Source organism: Bos indicus x Bos taurus, chromosome 13 (assembly GCF_003369695.1).
Source record: "Bos indicus x Bos taurus breed Angus x Brahman F1 hybrid chromosome 13, Bos_hybrid_MaternalHap_v2.0, whole genome shotgun sequence".
NCBI lineage: Eukaryota > Metazoa > Chordata > Mammalia > Artiodactyla > Bovidae > Bos > Bos indicus x Bos taurus.
This window is the reverse complement of record NC_040088.1, coordinates 18330356-18353679: the sequence shown is the minus strand read 5'-3', so window position 1 is coordinate 18353679 and position 23324 is coordinate 18330356. Positions and strand designations below refer to the sequence as shown.

The window sequence follows — 23324 nt, the reverse complement described above, 5'->3', positions numbered from 1 at the left end:
GATTTTAACTATCTATTGTTCTGGTTTTTAATGGAAAATAGTCATTATATTGTGTTAGTTTCAAAAATTTTATTTATACGTAGGAAAAAGGCAGGAAGCAAGAATTCCAGGTGGCACAGTGGGAAAGAATCCACCTGCCAATTCAGAAGATGCAAGAGATGTGAGTTTGGTCCCTGGCTCGGGAAGATCCCCTGGAGAAGGAAATGACAACCACTCCAGTATTCTTGGCTGGAAAATTCCATGGACATAGGAGGCTGGGGGGCTACAGTCCATGGAGTCGTAAAGAGTCAGACACGACTGAGCGCACACGTACACACACACGCACAAATGCCACATGTTAATGGCTCATTCTGTGTGCCAGGATTATGGATGGCCCCTCTTATTTTCCTTTATCCTTCCTGTACTTTGGAGCAGGATTCCCCAACCCCAGAGTTGTGGACCGCTACCATCCATGGCCTGTTAGGAACTGGGCCACACAACAGGAGGTGAGTGGTGGGCGAGCAAGTGATGCTTCAGCTGCCACTCCCCATCAGTCCTCATCGCTCGCGTTATCACCTGATCCATCCCCTTGACCTGGTCTGTGAAAAAAATGTCTTCCACGACACCAGGCCCTGATGCCTAAAAGGTTAGGGACTGCTGTGCTAGAGGACCACAGTGAGGGAATGGCTGGCCTGCAGTGAGTGAAATTGACGGTGCTGAGAAGTGGTGTTTGAGAAACAGTTGGGGCTGTGTTTGAGTGGTACTTCCTTTTCTTCATTCCAGATACTTTTTTGAGCTCCTTAGGTCGGCCTCGGTCTGTGTCTGTGGCGGGGGATACAGTCAGCTCCCTGTAATTCTGTAGCAGGTTCCACATCCTTGGATCCAACCCACCATAGGTAGAAAATATTCAGAAAAGGAAAATTCCAGACAGTTCCAAAAAGCAAAATTGGAATAAATAGTTGCAGGCAGTGACTATTTATTGTATTTATGACATTTATGTAGGGTTTACATTGCGTTAGGTATTTTAAGTAATCTTGAAATGATTTAAAGTATATAGGAGGACATACAGATACTATACCATATTAAGGGAGGGACTTGAGCAACAGCAGATTTTAGTATTGACAGGGGTTCTGGAACCAGTCCACTCCTCCCGGCCCCACCTGAGTGGATACGAGGAACAAGGATGACTGTAATATTCGCACCTACCCTTAAGCAGCTAATGGGAGTTAAGGTGATGGAACTTACTCAGAAAGTTAAATAACAATCTGTAGGAATCCACAGAAGGGGGTCTCAAGGATTGAGGGTGGTAACAAGGATTTCCTGGAGGAATTAGGGCCCCAAGTGAGCCTGATTCATAGAAGCCAAAGGCATCTGTGTTTTGCCATAAATAGACCCTATAATAGAAGTCTTAATGGGTTATTGACAGTAAGAAGGACTGGATTTGGACCATAAAAGAAACCGTGACATTTCCATAACACTTGCTCTGCATCAGGCATGTTGTAAGCCCTTGACAACATTAACTCTGGTTTGCCCATATAGTTTCTGTTATTATCAGACAGGGAAACTGGGTCTCTGGGAAAAGAGACTTGTGCAGGACACAAAGCTGGCTGGGAAGTAGCAGGACCAAGTTCAAACCCAACATCTGGTACCCAAGCCTGTATGCTTTTAACCACTGTGCTACACTACCTTTCCGAGTGGATGTGCTTGGCTTCCGAGCTCCTGGTGTGATGACCAGAATTCTCATCACGACCCACTTTCTTTTTGCTTCAAAACAGTTACTGTTATGTAAGATGCCGGCTGTTGTGTTTATTTTTTAAAAAGATTTTCTTCACGTGGACCATTTTTAAAGTCTTTGTTGAATTTGTTACAATATTTTTGCGTCTTTTTTGTTTTTTGGCCACGAGGCAAGTGGGATCTTAGCTCTCTGACCTGGGATTGAATCCGTACCCTCTTCGTTGGAAGGTGAAGTGTTAACCACTGGACCACCATGAAGTCCTTATTGTGTTTATATTGGGGCTTATATTCTAGAACACCTTTGTTCAATCAAACTCTCAGTGACAATGGAAATGTTTAGTAGTCTGCGTTATCCAGTACAGTAGTCAGCAGACTCATGTAGCCATTGAGACTACATGTTGCTTGTCACTAGTGGGACTGAGGGACTAATTTTTTTATTCTAATTTTATTTATTCATTCATTGGCCGCACTGGGTCTTCGTTGCTGTGCCTGGGCTTTCTCTAGTTGTGTCAAGCGGGGACTACTCTCTAGTTGCGATGCGTGGGCTTCTCACTGCAGTGGCTTCTCTTGCTGCTGAGCACGGACTCGAGGGCATGGGATCAATAGTTGAGTGCACAGGCTTCGTTGCTCCAGGGCATGTGGAATCTTCCTGGACCAGGAATCGAACCCGTGTCCCCTGCATTGGAAGGTGAATTCTTAACCATTGGACCACCAGGGAATTCCGGGACTAATTTTTAAATTTAATTTAGTTTAAATAGCCACATGTGGCTGTTGGCTACCATATTGGACAATGGAGTTCAAGATTTGTGTGTGTGTTTAGGGTGGGGAAAATGACATAATATATACCTTAACAAAAAAGGGGGCTTCCTGGGTGACTCAAACAGTAAAGAATCTGCCTGCAATGCAGGAGACCCACGTTCGATCCCTGAGTTGGGACGATCCCCTGGAGAAAGGCATGGCAACCCACTCCAGTACTCTTGCCTGGAGAATTCCATGGACAGAGGAGCCTGGCAGGCTCCAGTCCATGAGGTTGAAAAAAAAAAGGTGGGGGTGGCTTTCATTGTGGCTCAGCTGGTAAAGAATCCACCTGCAATGCAGGAGACCAGGGTTTGATCCCCTGATTGGGAAGATCCCCTGGAGAAGGGAAAGGCTACCCACCCCAGTATTCTGGCCTGGAGAATTCCATGGACTATATAGTCATGGGGTTGCAAAGAGTCGGACATGACTGAGCGACTTTCACTTTCTTTTACTTTAACAAAAAAGAGTAAGATCATTTCAGAAAGTATTAAATGCTTTGAAGAAAATGATTCTGAGCTTACAGAGTGCTGGGAGGGGCCCTGCTGTTTTAGCTCAGATGATCCAGAAGGGAGTCTCTGAGGATGTGGCACCATATGAGCTGAGAGCAGAATAGAGGAGGAAGTGGCAGCCATATTCTTGTGAAAATCCAGGGGAGGAACATTCCAGGCAGAGGAAACAGTCCAAGCAAAGCCTGAGAGAGAGGAGTGAGCCTGGCACAGGCAAAAGACGGGTGGAGACCAGAGAAAGGAGAGCGGCAGGAGGCACGGGTGGAGGGCAGTCGGCAGGTAGGGAGTCAGACCACGTGGGGCCCCAGGCTGTGGTAGGAGTTCATATTTTCTCCTGGGACTTCCCTGGTGGACCCGTGGCTAAGACTCCTTGCTCCTGTTGCACGGGGCCCGGGTTCGATTCCTGGTTGGGAAAACTAGATTGCACGTGCCGCGACTAATAGACCCCACACATCACAACTAAGATCTAGTGCAGCCAAATACAAACAAATATCACCGCACTGTTTCCCTGGCAGGTGGGAGTGGTGGACGAATGCCTGGATCTGCCCGCTCTCGGTCCATGAGTCCTGGCTTAGGAGGGTTAGCTGAGAGTCTCTGTAGGTTCTCTTTGTTCCTTAGGCTCCTGAGGCTTGCTGAGGTACAGGCTGAGGCAAGGGACATTTCCCTTGACCCAAGAGTGGAATGTGTCGAATGGGCCCAGGGAGCCCCATTACAGACTGGTGGGGTCAGTGAACAGCAGCGGTTCTTGGTCAGTAGTTGGGGAAACAGGCCTTGGCATGTAGCAGTTATAGGTCACAGTCCTGCCTGAGTGTCTGCATCTGTCAAATGGGGATAATAATCGCGTCACGCTTCTTTGGGCAAAGATGCAGCGAGATGGTGTGTGTAAGATGCCTCATCATGTGTTAGCCACTGTTGTGTAGGAGTGGGAAAGGCTGGGGGCAGGAATGTGGGGAGTTGCCCACCAGCCTCTGGGGGCAACTGCTGGGTCCTCTGCATCACTTTGGCTCTCTCTCCCCCCAGGGTCACTTCCCTCCAAGGGCCATTCAGATCACGCAGAAGCAGCCTGCTTGGAGGGCAGAGCATGAGATCCAGTCGCTCTGCAACCTCTTGCAGGTTCTGGACAGTTATCGGAACTACTCGGAGCCCCTGCAGCTGCTCCTGGCCAAGGTCATGCGCTTTGAACGGTCAGTGAGGGGCTTGCCCTTTGGCCCCTGGGCTGGGGCTGGGCCATGCAAGAAGGGCCCGGCTGCGAAGGCCACGTTGGGTCCACCAGCCCCTCTGTGGGGTGTCGGCTGTGAGAAACCGTCTGCCATTTCACCTTCATGCTCACTGTTATATGACTACAGCATGCTGTATCTCAGCCGTTTATTGAAAATCTGCTCAGAATTAAGGAGCCACTGAGTCTGGAGAGGATCTAGTTAGAACCTCAGAAAGGATATGGTCCAATTCTCTCTGTCTTCAGATGAGAAAACTAAGGCTGTGGGTGGGTTGGGGGAATTTGTTGTTGATTTTCAGTGGCTTAGTTGTGTCCGTCTCTTTGCAACCCCATGGACTAAAGCATGCCAAGCTTCTCTGTCTTCACTATCTCCCACCCAGAGTTTACTCAGACTTATGTCCGTTGAGTCGGTGATGCTATCCAACCATCTCATCCTCTGTCACCCCCTTCTCCTCCTGCCCTCAATCTTTCCCCGCATCAAGGCCTTTTCCAATGAGTCGACTCTTCGAATCAGGTGGCCAAAGTATTGGAGCTTCAGCATCAGTCCTTCCAATGAATAGTCAAGGTTGATTTCCTTTAGGATTGATCTATTTGATCTCCTCATTGTCCACAGGACTCTCAAGAGTCTTCTCCAGCACCACAATATGAAAGCATCAATTCATTGGTGGCCAGCTTTCTTTATAGTCCAACTCTCACACACCAACTGGGAAAACTATAGGTTTGACTAGATGGACCTTTGTTGGCAAAGTGAGGGGAATGACTCATCTGAGTTCACCCCCTAAATAAGTAGCAGAGCTGAGACTCAAATTCAGACCTTAAAAGCCAGAAGGGATCACAGATGAGGTACTTCATCCAGGTAGGAACAACTAGGAAAGGGTCTGTGAACTTGGATGAGAAAAAATATTATATCTTTTTTCATTGCCCTCTTAAATTTATCATTTCCTTCAGTCATGAATGTAGGTAACAAACCACCATATAATTTTTTTAACCAAAAGAACTTAGAGATATTATCACATATTTAAGATGTTGCAGATTTCTCAAAAGCCAATTTACATTTATCACATCTTTGAAAAGATGGTAGTTATTAGGTCTGTTGCTAGCTCTTGTTTTGCAGAAAGAGGCAGATATATTGCTGTATCACAAACTTAGATTTTTGTTGACTGTAATTCTGCTATATTTTCTTTTATACATTTAAAACATTGTTTTGTGAAGCATTCACCAGATTGTCAGTTGGTCCATGACACAAAGAAAGGACCGAGTAAATCCCTTGTTGTAGAGAAGCCTAAGAGGTGCTTTTGTGGTATTTCCACATTATTTCCAGGAAATTTCAGTGGCCTCAGGGGGGCAGCCTAGTAGAATATTTGAGGTAAGACTTGTCTTGAAAATCTTAAGGCAATGGCACCCCACTCTAGTACTCTTGCCTGGAAAATCCCATGGGCAGAGGAGCCTGGTAGGCTGCAGTCCGTGGGGTCGCTAAGAGTCGGTCACGACTGAGTGACTTCACTTTCACTTTTCACTTTCATGCACTGGAGAAGGAAATGGTAACCCACTCCAGTGTTCTTGCCTGGAGAATCCCAGGGACGGGGGAGCCTGGTGGACTGCCATCTATGGGATTGCACAGAGTTGGACACGACTGAAGTGACTTAACAGTAGCAGCAAGCTCACTATAGGTTTGTGTTCTATGAAGGAAGCTTCATAGAGGTCACAGTCTAGGGCATAACCACCACTAACTAAATGGACCCTTCATTACCAATGCAGGGTCCATCTCACAGATAATAAAAGCCAGGGAAGAGAGGTAACCTTCCAGCTGACGTGGCCAAGGGAGTTTCACAGAAAAGGTAGCATTTGAGCAGGTAGATTTGACAGGTGGAGTTGTAAACAGGACATTGCAGGCAGGGGGAACCATCTTCTTTGCTCCAGTCCAGGGGAGAAGAGAGGGTATCACTGCTGTCTTAACTGTAAGATTTGATAGCAGGCAGAATGGTGTCACAGAAAGAAAAAGAAGCACAGGCCCAGAAGCTCTGGAATTTAATGTCCCATCTGCCCTGGTGTGACCTCAGGCAAGCCACTTAACCTTTCTGAGCCTACAATTCCCATGGGGGAAATGAAGACAATAATATGAAATCTCCAGGTTTTTTGTGAACATCAGGAGGTCATGATTATTAAAGTTCTCTGCTGGTTGCTTGTTATTTCTGAGACTGGGGGTTAGCAGATCAAATAGGATTCTTCCACTAGAAAGTGACAGAAAATCCAGCCTAGGGAAATGTGTTGATGGCTCATATATCTGAAAAGTCCTGGGATAGTCCTCCAGCTTCAGGCTCCGCTGGATCCAGGGGCTTAGTGTCACCAGTGACCCACAGTCTGTGTCTGTCTCTCTCCATCTCTTGGCACTTCATTTGCATAAGCAGCTTATGCAAATACAAATGCAAAGGAAGGTCTCTGGCTGAGACTCCCACTTCATGTAGCCAGCCCCTACGACAGCCACAGCTCCAGGCTTCCATCTGTCCACGTTCAGTCCATTGGACAAAGGAGTTACCTCTTCCCAGTTAAGTCAGAGCCTTGGGATTAGTTTTTTTTGAACCAGATTGACCTCACTTGAATCACCAATTGGTCAGTGATGTTCTGATTGCCTGAGAGTCAAGAAAAGGTGTTTCCCCTAAAGTAAAATCAGGGCTGGACTTCCCTGGTGGTTGAGTGGTTAGGAATCTGCCTGCTAATGCAGTGCACAGTCTCTGTTCTGTGTGGGATCCCTGGTCCAGAAAGATCCCACATGCCGTGGAACAATTAAGCCCGTATGCCACAACTGAGCCAGTGCTCCAGAGAAGCACACAAGAATGAGAATGCTCCACAAAAAGAGAAGCCACTGCAAGGAGAAGTCCAGGCACTGACACAAAGACCTAGCACAGCCAAAAAGAAATTAAACCAAGAAAACCAAAAACCAGCGGGTGGAAAACGGTGACCAGATGCTGGACAGCAAAAAAAAAAAAAAAAAAAAGAAACAGATATCTGCTATAAGAGAGATCTTTCTTCACCCCGCAAATGTTGGATGAGCTGGATGATCTCTGAGGGTCTACCCTGGAATAAAGGCTGGCCTGTGTTCTCTTATCCCCAGAGTCTTCTTTCCCGGCTGAATATGCCTGCCTTCTCCAATCTAGTCACTGTTATCTGGGCTGTCTCCTCTTTCCTCTGTTGATGAAGCCTCTGGTTTGTACATTGTCCCCTCTGCTGGAGCTTACTGCTGTTTCTCTGAATGTGCAGGCTTCCAGCTCTCTCTGCCTTTGGGCATGGTGGTCCCTCTGCCTAGGAGTCTCTTCCATCTCTCTGTCGCCCTGGATGACTCCACTCACTATCCTGGAGGCCTCTCTGGTCTTCCTAAATTGGGTTAAGTGCCCTTTCTCTGTGCTTCTGAATTAGCCTCTCCTAAAGTAATTTTTTTTTTTTGGCCATGCCTTGCAGCTTGCAGGATCTTGGTTCCTTGACCATGGACTGAACCCAGACAGTGAAAGTGTAAAGTCCTAACCGCTGAACCACCAGGGAATTCTCATTTTAAAGCATTTTAAAATCTTATTTACTTCCTGTACTTAACTGTAATTTTGAGAACAAGATTTGTGTCCTTAATCACTATGCCTGGTAGACACCACTGGTATTTGTCTAACTTATTGAATGGATGAATAAATATTAAAAGAGGTGTGGTCTGAACTTGCATTTGAAATATAGAAACTATCCTCCTCTGAGCTTAAGAACTCTTAGTTTGCTTTGAACCTGGCTACCTCTGCTCTAAAAGTTCTTAGTTGGGTAGTGAGCTATTCAGTTCAGTTCAGTTCAGTTCAGTTGCTCAGTCGTGTCCGACTCTTTGCGACCCCATGAATCGCAGCACGCCAGGCCTCCCTGTTCATCACCAACTCCTGGAGTTCACTCAGATTCACGTCCATTGAGTCAGTGATGCCATCCAGCCATCTCATTCTCTGTTGCCCCTTCTCCTCCTGCCCCCAATCTCTCCCAGCATCAGAGTCTTTTCCAGTGAGTCAGCTCTTCGCATGAGGTGGCCAAAGTACTGGAGTTCCAGCTTTAGCATCATTCCTTCCAAAGAAATCCCAGGGCTGATCTCCTTCAGAATGGACTGGTTAGATCTCCTTGCAGTCCAAGGGACTCTCAAGAGTCTTCTCCAACACCACAGTTCAAAAGCATCAATTCTTCGGCGCTCAGTTTTCTTCACAGTCCAACTCTTACATCCATACATGACCACAGGAAAAACCATAGCCTTGACTAGACGGAACTTTGTTGCCAAAGTAATGTCTCTGCTTTTGAATATGCTATCTAGGTTGGTCATAACTTTTCTTCCAAGGAGTAAGCGTCTTTTAATTTCATGGCTGCAGTCACCATCTGCAGTGATTTTGGAGCCCCCCAAAATAAAGTCTGACACTGTTTCCACTGTTTCCCCATCTATTTCCCATGAAGTGATGGGACCAGATGCCATGATCTTCGTTTTCTGAATGTTGAGTTTTAAGCCAGCTTTTTCACTCTCCTCTTTCACCTTCGTCAAGAGGCTTTTTAGTTCCTCTTCACTCTCTGCCATAAGGGTGGTGTCATCTGCATATCTGAGGTTATTGATATTTCTTCTGGCAATCTTGATTCCAGTTTGTGCTTCTTCCAGCCCAGCATTTCTCATGATGTACTCTGCATATAAGTTAAATAAGCAGGGTGTCAGTATACTGTCTTGACGTACTCCTTTTCCTATTTGGAACCAGTCTGTTGTTCCATGTCCAGTTCTAACTGTTGCTTCCTGACCTGCATACAGATTTCTCAAGAGGCAGATCAGGTGGTCTGGTATTCCCATCTCTTTCAGAATTTTCCACAGTTGATTGTGATCCACACAGTCAAGGCTTTGGCATAGTCAATAAAGCAGAAATAGATGTTTTTCTGGAACTCTCTTGTTTTTTCGATGATCCAGCGAATGTTGGCAATTTGGTCTCTGGTTTCTCTGCCTTTTCTAAAACCAGCTTGAACATCAGGAAGTTCACGGTTCACATATTGCTGAAGCCTGGCTTGGAGAATTTTGAGCATTACTATACTAGTGTGTGAGATGAGTGCAATTGTGCAGTAGTTTGAGCATTCTTTGGCATTGCCTTTCTTTGGGATTGGAATGAAAACTGACCTTTTCCAGTCCTGTGGCCACTGCTGAGTTTTCCAAATTTGCTGGCATATTGAGTGAGCACTTTCACAGCATCATCTTTCAGGATTTGAAATAGCTCAACTGGAATTCCATCACCTCCACTAGCTTTGTTCGTAGTGATGCTTTCTAAGGCCCACTTGACTTCACATTCCAGGATATCTGGCTCTAGGTGAGTGATCACACCATCATGATTATCTGGGTCGTGAAGATCTTTTTTGTACAGTTCTTCTGTGTATTCTTGCCACCTCTTCTTAATATCTTCTGCTTCTGTTAGGTCCATACCATTTCTGTCCTTTATCAAGCCCATCTTTGCATGAAATGTTCCCTTGGTTTCTCTGATTTTCTTGAAGAGATCTCTAGTCTTTCCCATTCTGTTGTTTTCCTCTATTTCTTTGCATTGATGGCTGAGGAAGGCTTTCTTATCTCTTCTTGCTATTCTTTGGAACTCTGCATTCAGATGCTTATATCTTTCCTTTTCTCCTTTGCTTTTCGCTTCTCTTCTTTTCACAGCTATTTGTAAGGCCTCCCCAGACAGCCATTTTGCTTCTTTGCATTTCTTTTCCATGGGGATGGTCTTGATCCCTGTCTCCTGTACAATGTCACGAACCTCCATCCATAGTGAGCTGTTAGGGATCATAATAAATGATCCATCTCTTTATCCATCTCTTTCTATATATGCTCATCTCCATTTTACAGACAGGAGAAACTGAGGCTCAGAGAGGGGATATGAGTTACCTGCTATCACACAGCTAAGGGCAGAACCAGGATTTGGATCCTAGTTTGACTCTAAAGCCAGTGCTCTTAATCATTTAGCTACTCATCCATTGCTTCCAGCAGTTGTTCATTCATTTATTCAATGACCATTCGTTGAGCATTTACTTCGATGCCTAAGCAGACTGACAAAGGCTGTATTCTCCTGAAGCTTCCGTCTAATGGAGGTGGGAACTGGACACATGTTAGTGAAGAGGTCAAGCTTGATGGAGCTGGGGCTGGGCAGTTCTGAGGTCCCTCTAGCCCCATCTGTGTTTTCAGGTGTGCGTGCGTGCTCAGTCGCTTCAGTCATGTCCAACTCTTTGCAACCCTATGGACTGCAGCCCGCCAGGCTCCTCTGTCCTTGGAATTCTCCAGGCAAGAATACTGGCGTGGGTTGCTATGTCCTCTTCCAGGGGATCTTCCTGACCCAGGGATCGAACCCGAGTCTCTTAGGTCTCCTGCACTGGCAGGTGGGTTCTTTATCATTAGTGCCACCTGGGAAGCCCATCTGTGCCTTCACACTCCAGAACAAAGAGCAGACCATCTAGACCTCCTCCTGGCAGGGACCAGACTCTGTGTTGCTACGGGACCAACCGGCCATGGTCTTTCCCCAGGTTTGGTCGCAGGCGTGTGATCGTCAAGAAGGGCCAGAGGGGCAACAGCTTTTATTTTATCTACCTGGGCACGGTGGCCGTGACGGAGGACGAGGATGGCAGCAGTGCCTTCCTGGATCCCCACCCAACGTTGCTGCAAAAGGGCAGCTGTTTCGGGGTGAGCATGGGGGAAGGGTCTGCCCTCCTGGGGAGGGGTTGGGGGTGACAGGACTCCTGCTGGAACCCCCAGGCCAGGCCCAGTCCTACCTTCTACTTTGTGCGAGTCCCTGCCGTGTTGTGGGTCACCACGCCCTCACCTGTCAAGTGCCGATTGAGTTGGGCCTGGTCATGTCCAAGTCCAACCACTTCATGTGTGATGTTTTAAGGAGTATGTTCCCTCTGTAACCCCCAGAGATGCAGTGAGCCCTCAGCGAGGCCTCTCCAGCTTCCTCTCCCTGCCTTGGTCAAGCCTGGTTGCCTCTTTTTCCACAGGCAGCATATGGCAGTGGGTGGTGGGGGAGCAGGGGGTCGATCCACAGCAGCAGGGAGTGAGCAGGGGCACAGGATGGGCCAGGGAACCCGCATTCTGGGGAGGAGAGATTTCTAGGGGGAGATGGAAGCGGGGAAGAGGTGGTCAAGGCTGCAGACAGAAGGCTCGGAGTGCCTCTCATTTGCCTGTGCTCCTGTCCATTCAACAGGAAATGGGCTCTCTCAGCTCCACAGTGAGAAGGGCCACTGTGGTCTGTATGGAAGAAACGGAGTTCTTGGTTGTCGACCGAGAGGATTTCCTGGCGAATAAGCTGGACCAAGAAGTTAAAAAGGACGCTCAGCTTCGGTTTGAATTTTTTAGGTAACTCCACCAGCCAGCATCTTCCTCCTGTGTTTCTTAGGTACCTTTGTCCTCGGCCCGATGGGGAACACTGGGTGCCATTCTCTCTGCCTGAAATGCTCTTTGGGACCTCCCACCCAACTTCAACTTTTCTGTCTAGCAAACTCCTACTGTATCTTCAGGCCACAGCTCAAATTTCCCTTTCTTAATGGGATGGTAACATGCTTTGCACACTTGTTGGGAGATGGGGTGCTCAGTCCTTTGCACCACCCACTTTTTCTCATGTAAACTTTCAATCCCACGGTGTTGTTTCTCATTCTCCCCAGTTCATAGTGAAGGAAGCGAAGCTCAGGATGGTGATGTGTCCAGAATGTCTGACTTAGAAGTCCCCAGGCTTCACTGGCCCGCCTCCCTCACCAAGGCCACCTCCTTGCACCCCAGAATAGAGTGGGTGCCTCTATCACACCCTGTGTTTCCTTAAAGCCCCATCCAAACTATAATTCTTGCGCCATCAGACAGTAAGCAAGCAACTCAGTGGCAAGGACGGACCTCTGCCTTCTTCACCATCGTCTTCTCTCTGTTGTCACAGTGCCAGGCACAGCCAGGTGCTTATCCAATTATCTTTAGTTCCTCGCCTTGAGGAAAAGAGTGAAAATCAATTGCAGCATCCATGCTGGCACCAAGAATACAGGTGGTAGGGATGCAGGGGCAGAGAGAAGTGTGATGGGCAGAGGGCTCTGGCCTCTGCGGGCTGGAGCTAAGAGAGGCACCCCCATGAAGGGGCTGCAGCCCTTCAAGGGCGGACTCAGTCCTGAAGGGAGGGGCAGTTCATATTTTCATACAGTGGAAGAAAAATAGGGCCATGTTCTAATCGCAGCTCTTAGGTTTATCTGCCACAGGACTCTCGATAGGTCACTTCACTTCCCTGGGCTTTCGTCTCCTGCCTTGGAAAGTGGGAATCAGGATTCCTCTCTCCGAGGTCATTGTAAGAATCCAGTGCCATGTTCATGGGAAGTGTGTGGCCCAATCTTGGCCCAGGAGGAGCTCCTTCTCTGGTGGCCCTGCTTTCCTCCTTGTCTCCAGACCCTTCTCCTCCTTGGACACGGTGCCAACCCTGTTCCCCTTTGATGCCCCGATGGAGCTCATTGCCCCCACCCCCAGCTTGAGGCCTGAGTCACCTGAGTTCTGAGATCATAATTTGGAGCTGAGAAAAGATCTGTGATGCTTAATAGCAGCCCAGTGGGGCCACCTATGAGGGAAGGCAAGCCCGTGATTTATGGTATACTAGGTTTGAGGTCAAAGAAGGGGTGGTCATCGTGGGGTGGGCCTTCCACCTTAGGGCACCAAGAAGTCACAAGAAGAGGGTCCTGACCTCCGCCATCCCCTGGCCCAGGGCTGAGGACTGGCAGTCAGTAGACTGGAGGAGGGAGACAGGGGTTGGAATGAGCTGCCCAAACCAGAGGCAGGGCCTGGACTGCTGGGCTGGGAGAGAGGACAGCAGAAGCGAGGAACTCTTGGGTATTCCTTGGAATGGGAGCAGTTTAGTGGTAGCCAGGTGAGTGGGGGATTCAGCTGGAAGAAGCTTCTGGAGAGAGGATTGAAAGAGAAGCAAAGCCCCAAAAGCTCAGGTGCCTCTGGGGTGCAGTGAGGGGAGCAGTTGGAGGGCAGGGCCTTGAGAAGAAGAGGGCAGGAGAGCAAAGGACAAGTGCCAGGAGGCCGCTGCAGGCGGGGCTCGTGAGCAGGATGGGTACGAAGTCGCCCACTTCGGGCCTTTGCCAGAGCAGGAGCACACACTCCCTTTCCGGGAATCTCCAAGTGCTAGGCCTCTGCCGTGACAGACAGTGAGGAAGTCTCACAGGCTTTTCCCCTCAGGAAGATGGACCTGTTTCACTCCTGGTCCGATGAGACGCTCTGGAAGCTCGTAGTCCTGGGGAAGGTAGAGAAGTTCTCCTACGGGCAGCTGATCTCAAAGGACTTTATAGAATCGTCCTCCATCATGTTTGTCTGTGAGGTGAGAGGTCTGGGGTGGGGGTGGTGAAGCTAAGGAGAGCATGGCTAATCTGACATCCTGTGGCCAGGTGACTGGGTGGAGCCCTGGTTTGTAAAAGGTCCTTTTTTTTTTTTTTGCCCTGGACCATTTTTTAAAAGTCTATACTGAATTTGTTACAATATTGTTTCTTTTCTTTTTTAATGTTTTGTTCTTTTGGCCATGAGGCATGTGGGATCTTTGTTCCCTGAGCAGGGATTGAGCCCCTCCCCCTGCATTGGAAGGTGAGTTCCCAACCACTAGACCACCAGGGAAGTCCCAACACATCCTTTTCTGAGCACCCACATCCTAGTTGCTTGGAAAATTCCTTGGACAAAGGACCCTGATGGCTTCAGTCCATGGGGTTGCAAAGAGTCACAACTGAGTGATTAAGCACATACGCACGTCTGAGTTTAAACAAGCAAAGGACGCTTTGGCCTCCCACCCTCAGAGGGTTTCTGTGATCGTTAAAATACAGAGCTGTTCCATTCGAAAGAAGGCGAGTGTTGGGTTGTCTTTCCTTGAGCTCATCTATGTGTTTATTTATAGATACATATTTAAATTATGCATTTGGCAATTAAATTTTAAGGATTCCAGATCACTTTTAAAAATTATAATCTTAAAATTGTAAAAGTGATAATGACCATATTATAAAACTTTCCAGGAAGAAGAGAAAATGAGCTCATCCCCTCAGAATAGATTTTCAAAAGTGATATTTCTTAGAATCACCGTTTTTTTGACCCTCAGAGCAAATTGCTTTCCAGAAGGAGGGCTCCACTTTCTCTAGCTCTCAGCAACATACAGCTTTGCCAGTGCCACCAACCTCTGCCAGTCACTCTTTCAAAGGTTTTTTTAATTTAATAGGTGACAGTTACTACCTCTTTGAGGATTTAACTTATATATATTCTTTTAGATTATTAGCGAGATTAATCCTGTTTACTATATAAATTTTGTCTTTTGCAATAATTTAATAGGTACGGTTACTACCTCTTTGAGAATTTAATTTACATAGTTTTTCTGATTACTAATGAGATTAATCCTATTTGTTTACTATCTAAATTTTGTATTTTGCGAATTGTTTTATGTCCTCTGCCAACTTCTCTGTTGGTTGATAATGAAAAGAAAATTTAAAATTTATTGTGTGTTTACTGTGTAACCAAAGGATGTTGCTATTGTCATCATTCCTATTTTATAGACACGAAAGGGACAGTGTTAAGTGGCTTGTTCAAGTTCACGCGGTTGATCAGGGGCAGAGGCAGGGTTGAACCCAGGTCTGTCTGACCCCAAGGCTCCTTTTCCTGGAAGCTGGGGCTTGGGATTGACTTGAGTCCACCTTTCTGTCAACTGTTGACTGCTCAAACCCCTGAGTAGCTCGTTATCACCACCACCATCCTCATCATCAAAACCACCACTTTGGGGGGAGGGGCTCTTCACTCTTGTGCTAGGAGTTCTACTAGTATCATTAATCTTGTTTTGGTTTACTTTGGAATAGGTAGTACTTCACATGGTTCAAAATTCAAAAGACTCACAAGACTGATGTCTCCCTTTCCCCTCTCTTCCCCAGACAATCCCTCCTCACAGATCACCCCTGGCACCAGTTTCTTGTCTCTGTTCTGCATACGTTGTCTGTGTACACAGGCAAATGCATGTGGGTGGTTTTTCCTTTTTTTCATAAGTCATATCACCATATACAGACTCTCTGCACTTTGCTGTTTCATTTATAAGTGTTTCTGTAGGTTGTTCCATATCAGTACCTAAAGAACTTACTCATTCTCTCTTAACATTGTGTAGTATTTTACTGTATGGTTGTATTTTCATTTATCTAATCAGTTCCCTAATTGAGGGACATTTAGGTTATCTCAACACTTGCTGTTTCAAACAGTGCTTTGATGAATAGCCGTGTACCAAGTACCATTCCACCATAAATCTTCACCAGAGCTCTACCAGGAAGGTTTTATTATTCCAAGTTTACAGCTGAGGAAGCTGAGGCTAAGATGCCTTAGGAAAGGCCACCCAGCTAGTAAGTGGCAGAGCCAGCACTCTGCCCCTGGACTGTTAGTGTCTCCCATATACCTGTGCTTTACATGTTAAACCAACACAAACGTTTGGCAAGTTTTTGCCAAGGTCATGACACATTGGTTCAGGCGCTGGAGGGATACAAAGGTGGAAAAGGCTGGTTCTGTCTCCTTATATATATTTTCCACTAGATTCTGTGTGTAGACAAAGTTGTCAGTGCCAGTTACCAAGCAATTAGTGCAAACTTGGTGAATAGGAAACTCTTTAAAGGCCAAAGGCTCTCAGGAGGGCTTCCTGGAGAAGGTGAGGTGGGGGCTGAGTCTTGAAATATAGGGCCCTTGGACAAAAGCAGGGTCAAGATTGGTTGTGTGCTGGAGCTGGCTCCTCCTGGCCGGTGAGAGCTGATTGTTAAGTTCTCAGGAATTTATTTATTTAATTACAATTAAATATATTATATTGAAAACAAGGCTATTAATACTGAAAAACGTAACATTCCCGGGCGTTACTGCATTTTACTATTATCTGTGTGCTTGAGGTTACTTTTCCTGTCGTATCCGTGTGGTGGAAATCTAAACCACTGTGCACATCTCTTCTCAACTCCGTGTTCAGTGACTTCCCACTGGTAGCTGAAAGTCAGCCATAGTGGAAGTATGTATGCAAGGAAGATAGGCAGACACTCTTAAGTCAGGTCTTGATTTATGACTTTGCTGACTGTCTTAAGAAAGCTATACAGAAAATACTTATAATGCAGATTAAATTCCACAGTGGGCTGGGTCTCTAGCTGTTACATTGTAAAGAGAACAAAATTAAGGAAATGTTTTTCCAGTATTTAAGAAAGACTCATCATAGATTCATCATGATGAAGAGGTGAAGTTCTGATATGCATAGTGTTATTTAGTCTCAAAGTCACGTCCAACTCTTTTGCGACCCTCTGGACTGTAGCCCACCAGGCTCCTCTGTCCATGGGATTTCCCAGGCAAGGATACTGGAGTGGGTTGCCATTTCCTTCTCCAGGGCATCTTCCCGACCCAGGGATCACACCTACATCTCTTACATCTCCTGCATTGGCAGGCGGGTTCTTAACTACTAGCGCCACCTGGGAAGGCCAACCTAAGTAATTCACTATTCCTTCTCTTCCCTGATTTCTGCTTCCTCTTTCCTAAAATTCTGGGGTGATCGCCTCCAAAGCCAGGAAGGCCATGTGTCCCCCCAGTTAACTCTAAGCTCTTTTGATACTATATAGCCAGGAAAGATGAGGGAGATGAGTGGTGAGGGGTATAAATTCAAGACTTACTTTAATCAGCATGATAATGACATCCTGACTAACAGAAAGTTCTTACTCTGGTTGAGCCTTCATTTCTTCATCTGTAAAATGAGACTGTGTACTTACTTCACAGTCTGTGAGGATGAGGTTAGTTTAGCACAGGCTCACGCCACTCAGTCATCATCTATCCAGTGGTTCTCGAAGTGTTGCTGGACCAGCAGCATTGGCATTGCCTGGGAACTCACTAAAAAATTCAGATTCTTAGGCCATCGCAAGAGCTAGTAAACCCAAAACTCTAGGAGGAGAGAGCTCAGTACTCTGTCTTCTGACAACACTGACCTCTGCTTCCAAGTGATTCTGATGTGCACTGAAGCTGGAGGGCGCCTGATCTAGGGGAAGAGGTTTTAAATTTTGGTATGCATAAAGAACTCCTAGCGTGCTTCTTAAAAAGGCAGAGTCCTGCCTCATCCGAGAGACTCTGCTTCATTAACTCTGGAAATCTGCCTCTAAATAAGCGTCACAGCTGATTTCTGATGCTTGAATTTCATTCTGAGAAAAATAATATAGATGTCACAGAGTGACAGCAGGTAGAGGGCTCCTTGAGTAGCAGATGAGTTGACTAGTCCCTTACAGTGTTCTGTTAAAACCCAACTTACGGGACTTCCCTGCTGCTCCAGTGGTTAGGAATCTGCCTTCCAATATAGGGGACGTGGGTTTGACCCCTAGTTGGGGAACTAAGATCCCACCACAACTACTGAGTGCACACGCTCTGGAGCCCTGGAACCACAACTAGAAAAGCCTGAGTAGGCAAAGAAGCAAAACCCCTGATCTAATTGTTAACGTGAAGATTCTGTAATACATGAAAATTCTGATTTCTGGCTGCTTCTGAATATTCAGAAGATCAGGCAACACCAGGGTGTATTCTGGTGTGGCCCTTCTGGCTGGAGTTGAAGAGCACCCGCCGCGTCTAAAGGGACTGCTCTTTTTCCTCATTTTTATTTCCCACCTGGCCAGCTGTTTGAACAGTTGTCCCCACTCCGATAGTTTACTCTTAATGCCACTAGAGGGAGAAATCGGCCTTGGGTGGCTGGGCGTCCTTGGGGCCTGGGCAAAGTTGGAGAGCATGATTTCTGCTAGCATTGCAAACATAATTAATGTCCGTAATCAACTCATTTTGAACAGTTTATCATTTGGGAACACATGGTGAAATTGTTTTCTCCACAGATTCAGATGCGATTAAACACCCATGAGAGTCTTTCCAGAGAGAAAACTGCTCATGTGTATTTTTCTAGTACCTGCAGTTCCTGGTGGATAAATGTTTGTTGAATGAATGTTGAATAAAGCTCCTAACACAATGCCTGGAATATAATAAGGGCTTATTAAAATGTTTGATCTCTTCAACAGTAATCTATCTTGAACAGTAATCCTAATGTGTCTCTTAGAGTTCCTACTAAAAAAGATTAAGATTGGGAATTCCCTGACTTTCTAGTGGTTAGGACTCCATGCTTACATTGACAAGGGCCTGGCTTCAATTCCTAATTGGGGAACTAAAAGCCCACAAGCTGTGTGATGTGGCCAAATTTTTTTTTAAAAATTAAGGTCTAATAAATATATGAAATGCATATGGAAAATGACATATCTTATCTCTTGGATTAGGAAAGATTAAAAGGGCTGTGAAAACCAAGTTGTCAGTGTACTATACAGATGTATTAGAATGGGTTCTGTTATGCACTATTGGGGAGAGTGTAAACTTATCTAACGTAACTAGAGGGTTGTTTGACAATATATATCAAAATTTTAAACGTATAACATCCTTAATGGTGATTTTTTTTTTTTTTAGTTCTTGTGCTGTTTAGCTATTTGAATTTTTAAATTGTGAGTAGATAGCATTTTCATTTTTAAAAAGGACCTCAAACCACTTGAGAAGCAAGTAAAACAAAAGAGAGCTTATCTTCAAAGCCTGTCCTGCTTGGAGCTGGAGTTGATCCTTCTGCTTGTGTCCCTTACGTGTCCAGGGCATTTGTGAAGTCCTGAGGTTGATAGACCTCGAGAGCTCGCCCTTCTACCATAAGTGGATCTGGGAGCACCTGCAGCTCATAGACGATGGACCTCCAAACATCCACCTCAAGGGTAAGCCGACGTCCACATCCGGCAGCCAGCAGGGGGCGCTTGATCCTGCAGCTTTCTGGTGCCTGGTCCACGGCATCTTAGAAACCTAGAGCTAGAAAAGCATGGCAGGATAGACAACCTTCTACCAGCTATGGAAACCGGGTCCACACGGCCTCCAGGTGAGGCCTCTGCTGACCCCTGCAGCCCCTTTCAGCCTTTCCCCTCCGCCTCAGGTTCTTCCAGGGAGAGGGGTGGAGAAAAGATAGCCTGGAGCTAGCCAGAGCTGTGTGTGAGTTCCGCTGATTAGCAGGGTGACTTTGGTGAGTACTCAGGCCTTGGCCTGGTGTCTTGGAGTCTGTCCCTGTGTGTTGTGGTTAAGAGCATAAGCCTAGGGGCCAAACTGTTTGAATCCAGGGTCCTTCTCTTATTCCCTGTGAACACTGGGCAAGGGATTCTGTGTGCCTGCACACTGATGCCCTCAGAGTCTGTAAGGCAGACTCTGGTCTCTACCATGTAGGCTTGTTATAAAGTTAAGCAAATGAATATATAACACTCTTAGAACACTACCTAGATGTGTTAGTACATAGTTGATGTTCACTGTCGTTATCACAGAGGTTACTGCTGAATGAGGGGAAATCTTGTATGCACAGTGCCTAGGAGGTACTCAGTAAATTTCAGTTCTCTTCTCATGTCAGTTCTTTTTCTCTCTTTTCCATTGCTAATCCACCAGAGAAAAAGCTACATCTCACACTTTTTTCCCCAGTTTTTTTTTTTTAACTATGGTAAAATACACATAACATAAAGTTTACTATCTTTATTTTTAAGCACACTGTTCAGCAGTATTAAGTACATTCTTTTTCTCCCCTGGCTTCTTTTGGATTATTTTATGTGATTCCATTTCATTTTCTTTGTTGGCTTATTAGCTCTGTCATGTTATTTTAGTGGTTGCTTTGTATTTTGTTGCGTATACCTTTAACTCATCACAGGCTGCCTTCAAGTGATATTATGCCATTTCACGTATAGAATCAGAACCGTGCAACAGTATACTTGTGTCTCTCCCCTCTCAGATGTGCTATTGTCATGCATTCTACCTTCAGATATGTTAAAAACCTTACAACACATGGTTATTATTTTTGCTTTAAATAATTATATTTTAAACATATTTAAATACTAAGAACAAAACTATTTTGTCTTTATGTGGTACCATTCCTGATTTTTTTCATACCTTTGTATAGATCAGACTTCCATAGTACCGTTTCTTTCTGCCCAAAGTGCTTCCTTTAACATTTCTTTCAGCTTTTCTATGTTTAAGAATGATTTTGCATTAATTTTATAAAGAAATTTTTTGTTGGGTACAGAATTCAGGATTTACAGGTTTTTGTTTTTTTTTTGCTCAATATTTTAAAGACTTGCCTTAAAGTCTGTCTTCTGGCTCACATTGTCTTCAGTAAGAAGTCTGCCAACATTCTTATCTTTGTATAATTTCTTTGCATAACTTTTTATATCCTTTATACATAATATGCCTTTTTGTTGAGGCTGTTATTTTTCCTTCCAGTTTATCAAAATACAACTAACATGTAACACTATGTAAGTTTAAGGTAAACAGAAAGATGGTTTGACTTACAAATCATCATGAATGATTACCACAGTAAATTTAGTGAACATTAATCATTTCACATAGATACAAAATAAAAGAAGAAGAAAAAGATTTTCTTGTGGTAAGAACTCTTAGGATTTACTCTTGTCAGTTTTCTTATAACATATAGTGATGTTAGTTATATTAATCGTGTGCATTGCACCTCTGTTACTTAGCATTTTTCTTATAACTGGATGTTTGTACCTTTGACCACCTTCAGCCAGTTCCTTCTCCCCCTTACACTCCACCTTTGGTAACCACAAATCTGATCTCTTTTTCTACGAGTTCATTTGTTTATTTTTGAAGTAAAACTGACCCATAACAGTATGTTAGTTCCTGGTGTACAATGTAGCAATTCAATGTAAGTGGTAAAATCATCACCACTACCCTGCCCTGGTTAGTTTAAATTTTTTCTTTTTATCAGTTTTAAGCAATTTGATTACACTGTGCCTTGGAAAAATTTTCATCATGTTTCTGTGCTTGGGGCTCATTTAATTTTTGGATCTTTGGGTTTATATTTTTCGTCAGATTTGGAATCTTTAACCATTATTTTTTAAATGCTCTTTTTTTCTATCTTTCTCTTCCACTTTGAAGACTCAAATCATATGTATATTGGGCTGCTTGAAGTTGTTTTACTGATACTCTAATAATATTTTGCTGTTGTCTTTTTTCCTCTGTCATTTTAAATAATTTTTATTGCTGTGTGTTTGACTTTAACAGTCTTTCTTCTTCATTGTTTAATCTGCACTGTTTAATCTGCTAGTAATCCTATCCAGTACATTTTTTCATTTCAGACCTTGCAGTTTTCACATCTAGAAGTTTGATTTGGGTATTTTAAAAACTAATTTCTATTTTTCTGTTTAATGTACACAAAATTTCCTCTTTGGAACACAATGATAGCAACTATTTTAATGTTTTTACGTATTAATTCTGTCATCTGTATCGTTTCTGAGTCAGTTTCAATTCTTTGCTTTTTTCTCTTTATATGGTTCATATTTTCCTACTTCTTTGCATGTTTGGTAAATTTTTACAGAATGCCAGAAACTGAATTTTGGGTGCTGCATATTTTAAAATTCCTGTAAATCTTTCTGAGGTTTGTTCTGGGATGCAGGTAAGTTATTTGGAAATATTTTGATCTTTTAAAAACTAGCACTTAGGCTTTGGTAGGTAAGATCAGAGCAGTTAATCTAGAGCTAGTTTTGTCCCATTTACGAGACAAAACCGTTTTTACTTGTGGGGCTTTCTAATCTAGCTTTTGGGAATAGGAACTGTTTCTGGTCTTTTGAGAACTCTGATGATTTATCCCTCTAAACATTTTGGGTGTTTCTTTCCCCAGCCTTGGGTATTACTACTATTACTACTATGCAGTATCTATTACTGCAGAACAAATTATCCCAAACTTAATGACTTAAAACAATACTTATTATTTCTCAGATCTTGTAGGTCAGAATTTTGAGCATAGCTTAGCCAAGTGCCTCGGCTCAAGTTCTCTTGTGAGGTTGCAGCTGTCTTTCAGGGGCTGTGTTCTCATGTGAAGACTCAGTTAAGAGGGACCCACTTCCAAGGTCATTTAATGGCTGTTTGCAAACTTTACTTAGTCCCTCATCTTGTGAGTATCTCTGCAGGGCTATTTTTCTGACATGGCAGATTGCTTCCCCTGGAGAGAGAGAACAGAGTATACCCAAGGGCGAAAGCCACAATCTTTAAAACCTCGTCTCAAAAGTGACATCCTGTCACTCCTGCTGTATTCTGTCTGTTAGAATCAAGTCCAGCCCACAGTTAATGGGAGGACAGTACACACCTGTGTGGCCATTAGGAGGTGGGGATCACTGAGAGCCATCTTAGTGGTTGCATTCCGCTGGTGGTTTCCTGACATTATATGTGAGTTGCTGAGTGCTCAGCTGAGACTGAAGGAGACCCTTGGAAGATCTTCAGACCTCTCTCTTGAGCAGCTCTCTCCTCTCCGGAACTGTACTCTGTGGACTCCAGCTGCCTTGTCTTCTCTGGCACTCTCGCTTCTGTCATGTTAATTTGGAGAGATGGCTGGACTCCTCCTGGGTTTCCCTTCGCTGCACCATTGTCCAGAAAGCCTCCAGGTGGTCGGGTGGGGCAATAGAAGAACTCATCCCATTTGTTTTCTATCTTGCAGGGATAATGATTCTTCATGGCCTGATGCCCAATGTCTTGAAAACCATGTTTTTTCTGTGTATTTAGCCCAGTATTTTCGGAGAAGGCAATGGCACACCACTCCAGTACTCTTGCCTGGAAAATCCCATGGACGGAGGAGCCTGGTGAGCTGCAGTCCATGGGGTCACTGAGGGTCAGACACGACTGAGCGACTTCACTTTCACTTTTCACTTTCATGCATTGGAGAAGGAAATGGCAACCCACTCCAGTGTTGTTGCCTGGAGAATCCCAGGGACGGGGGAGCCTGGTGGGCTGCAGTCTATGAGGTCACACAGAGTCGGATACAACTGAAGTGACTTAGCAGCAGCAGGCCAGTATTTTATTAGTTTCTGGTGAGAGAGTAGATCTAGTGGATCTAGTCCCTTTTACTCTGGTTGGAAGCAAACATCTAGATCTGTGGTTCTTAATAGCTGAGTTTTATTCTCTTGTATGGACATACTACAATTAAGCCAATTATATTTTACAAATACTTTGGGTTATTTTCAGTTTTTTGCTATTACCCTAC

At 44.9% G+C, this 23324-nt stretch overlaps 1 protein-coding gene across 2 annotated transcripts in view; it reads left to right on the top strand.

Annotated features, from left to right (window-relative positions):
- Nucleotides 1-23324, top strand: part of CNBD2 (cyclic nucleotide binding domain containing 2) — a 62256-nt gene that overhangs the window by 22599 nt on the left and 16333 nt on the right. For both annotated transcript variants that reach the window (XM_027558661.1, XM_027558662.1), the window contains 5 exons: nucleotides 4038-4201; nucleotides 10774-10930; nucleotides 11451-11602; nucleotides 13454-13592; nucleotides 18903-19017. In XM_027558661.1, coding sequence (XP_027414462.1) covers nucleotides 4038-4201; nucleotides 10774-10930; nucleotides 11451-11602; nucleotides 13454-13592; nucleotides 18903-19017 — 727 coding nt within the window. The remainder of the gene's footprint in view (nucleotides 1-4037; nucleotides 4202-10773; nucleotides 10931-11450; nucleotides 11603-13453; nucleotides 13593-18902; nucleotides 19018-23324) is intronic.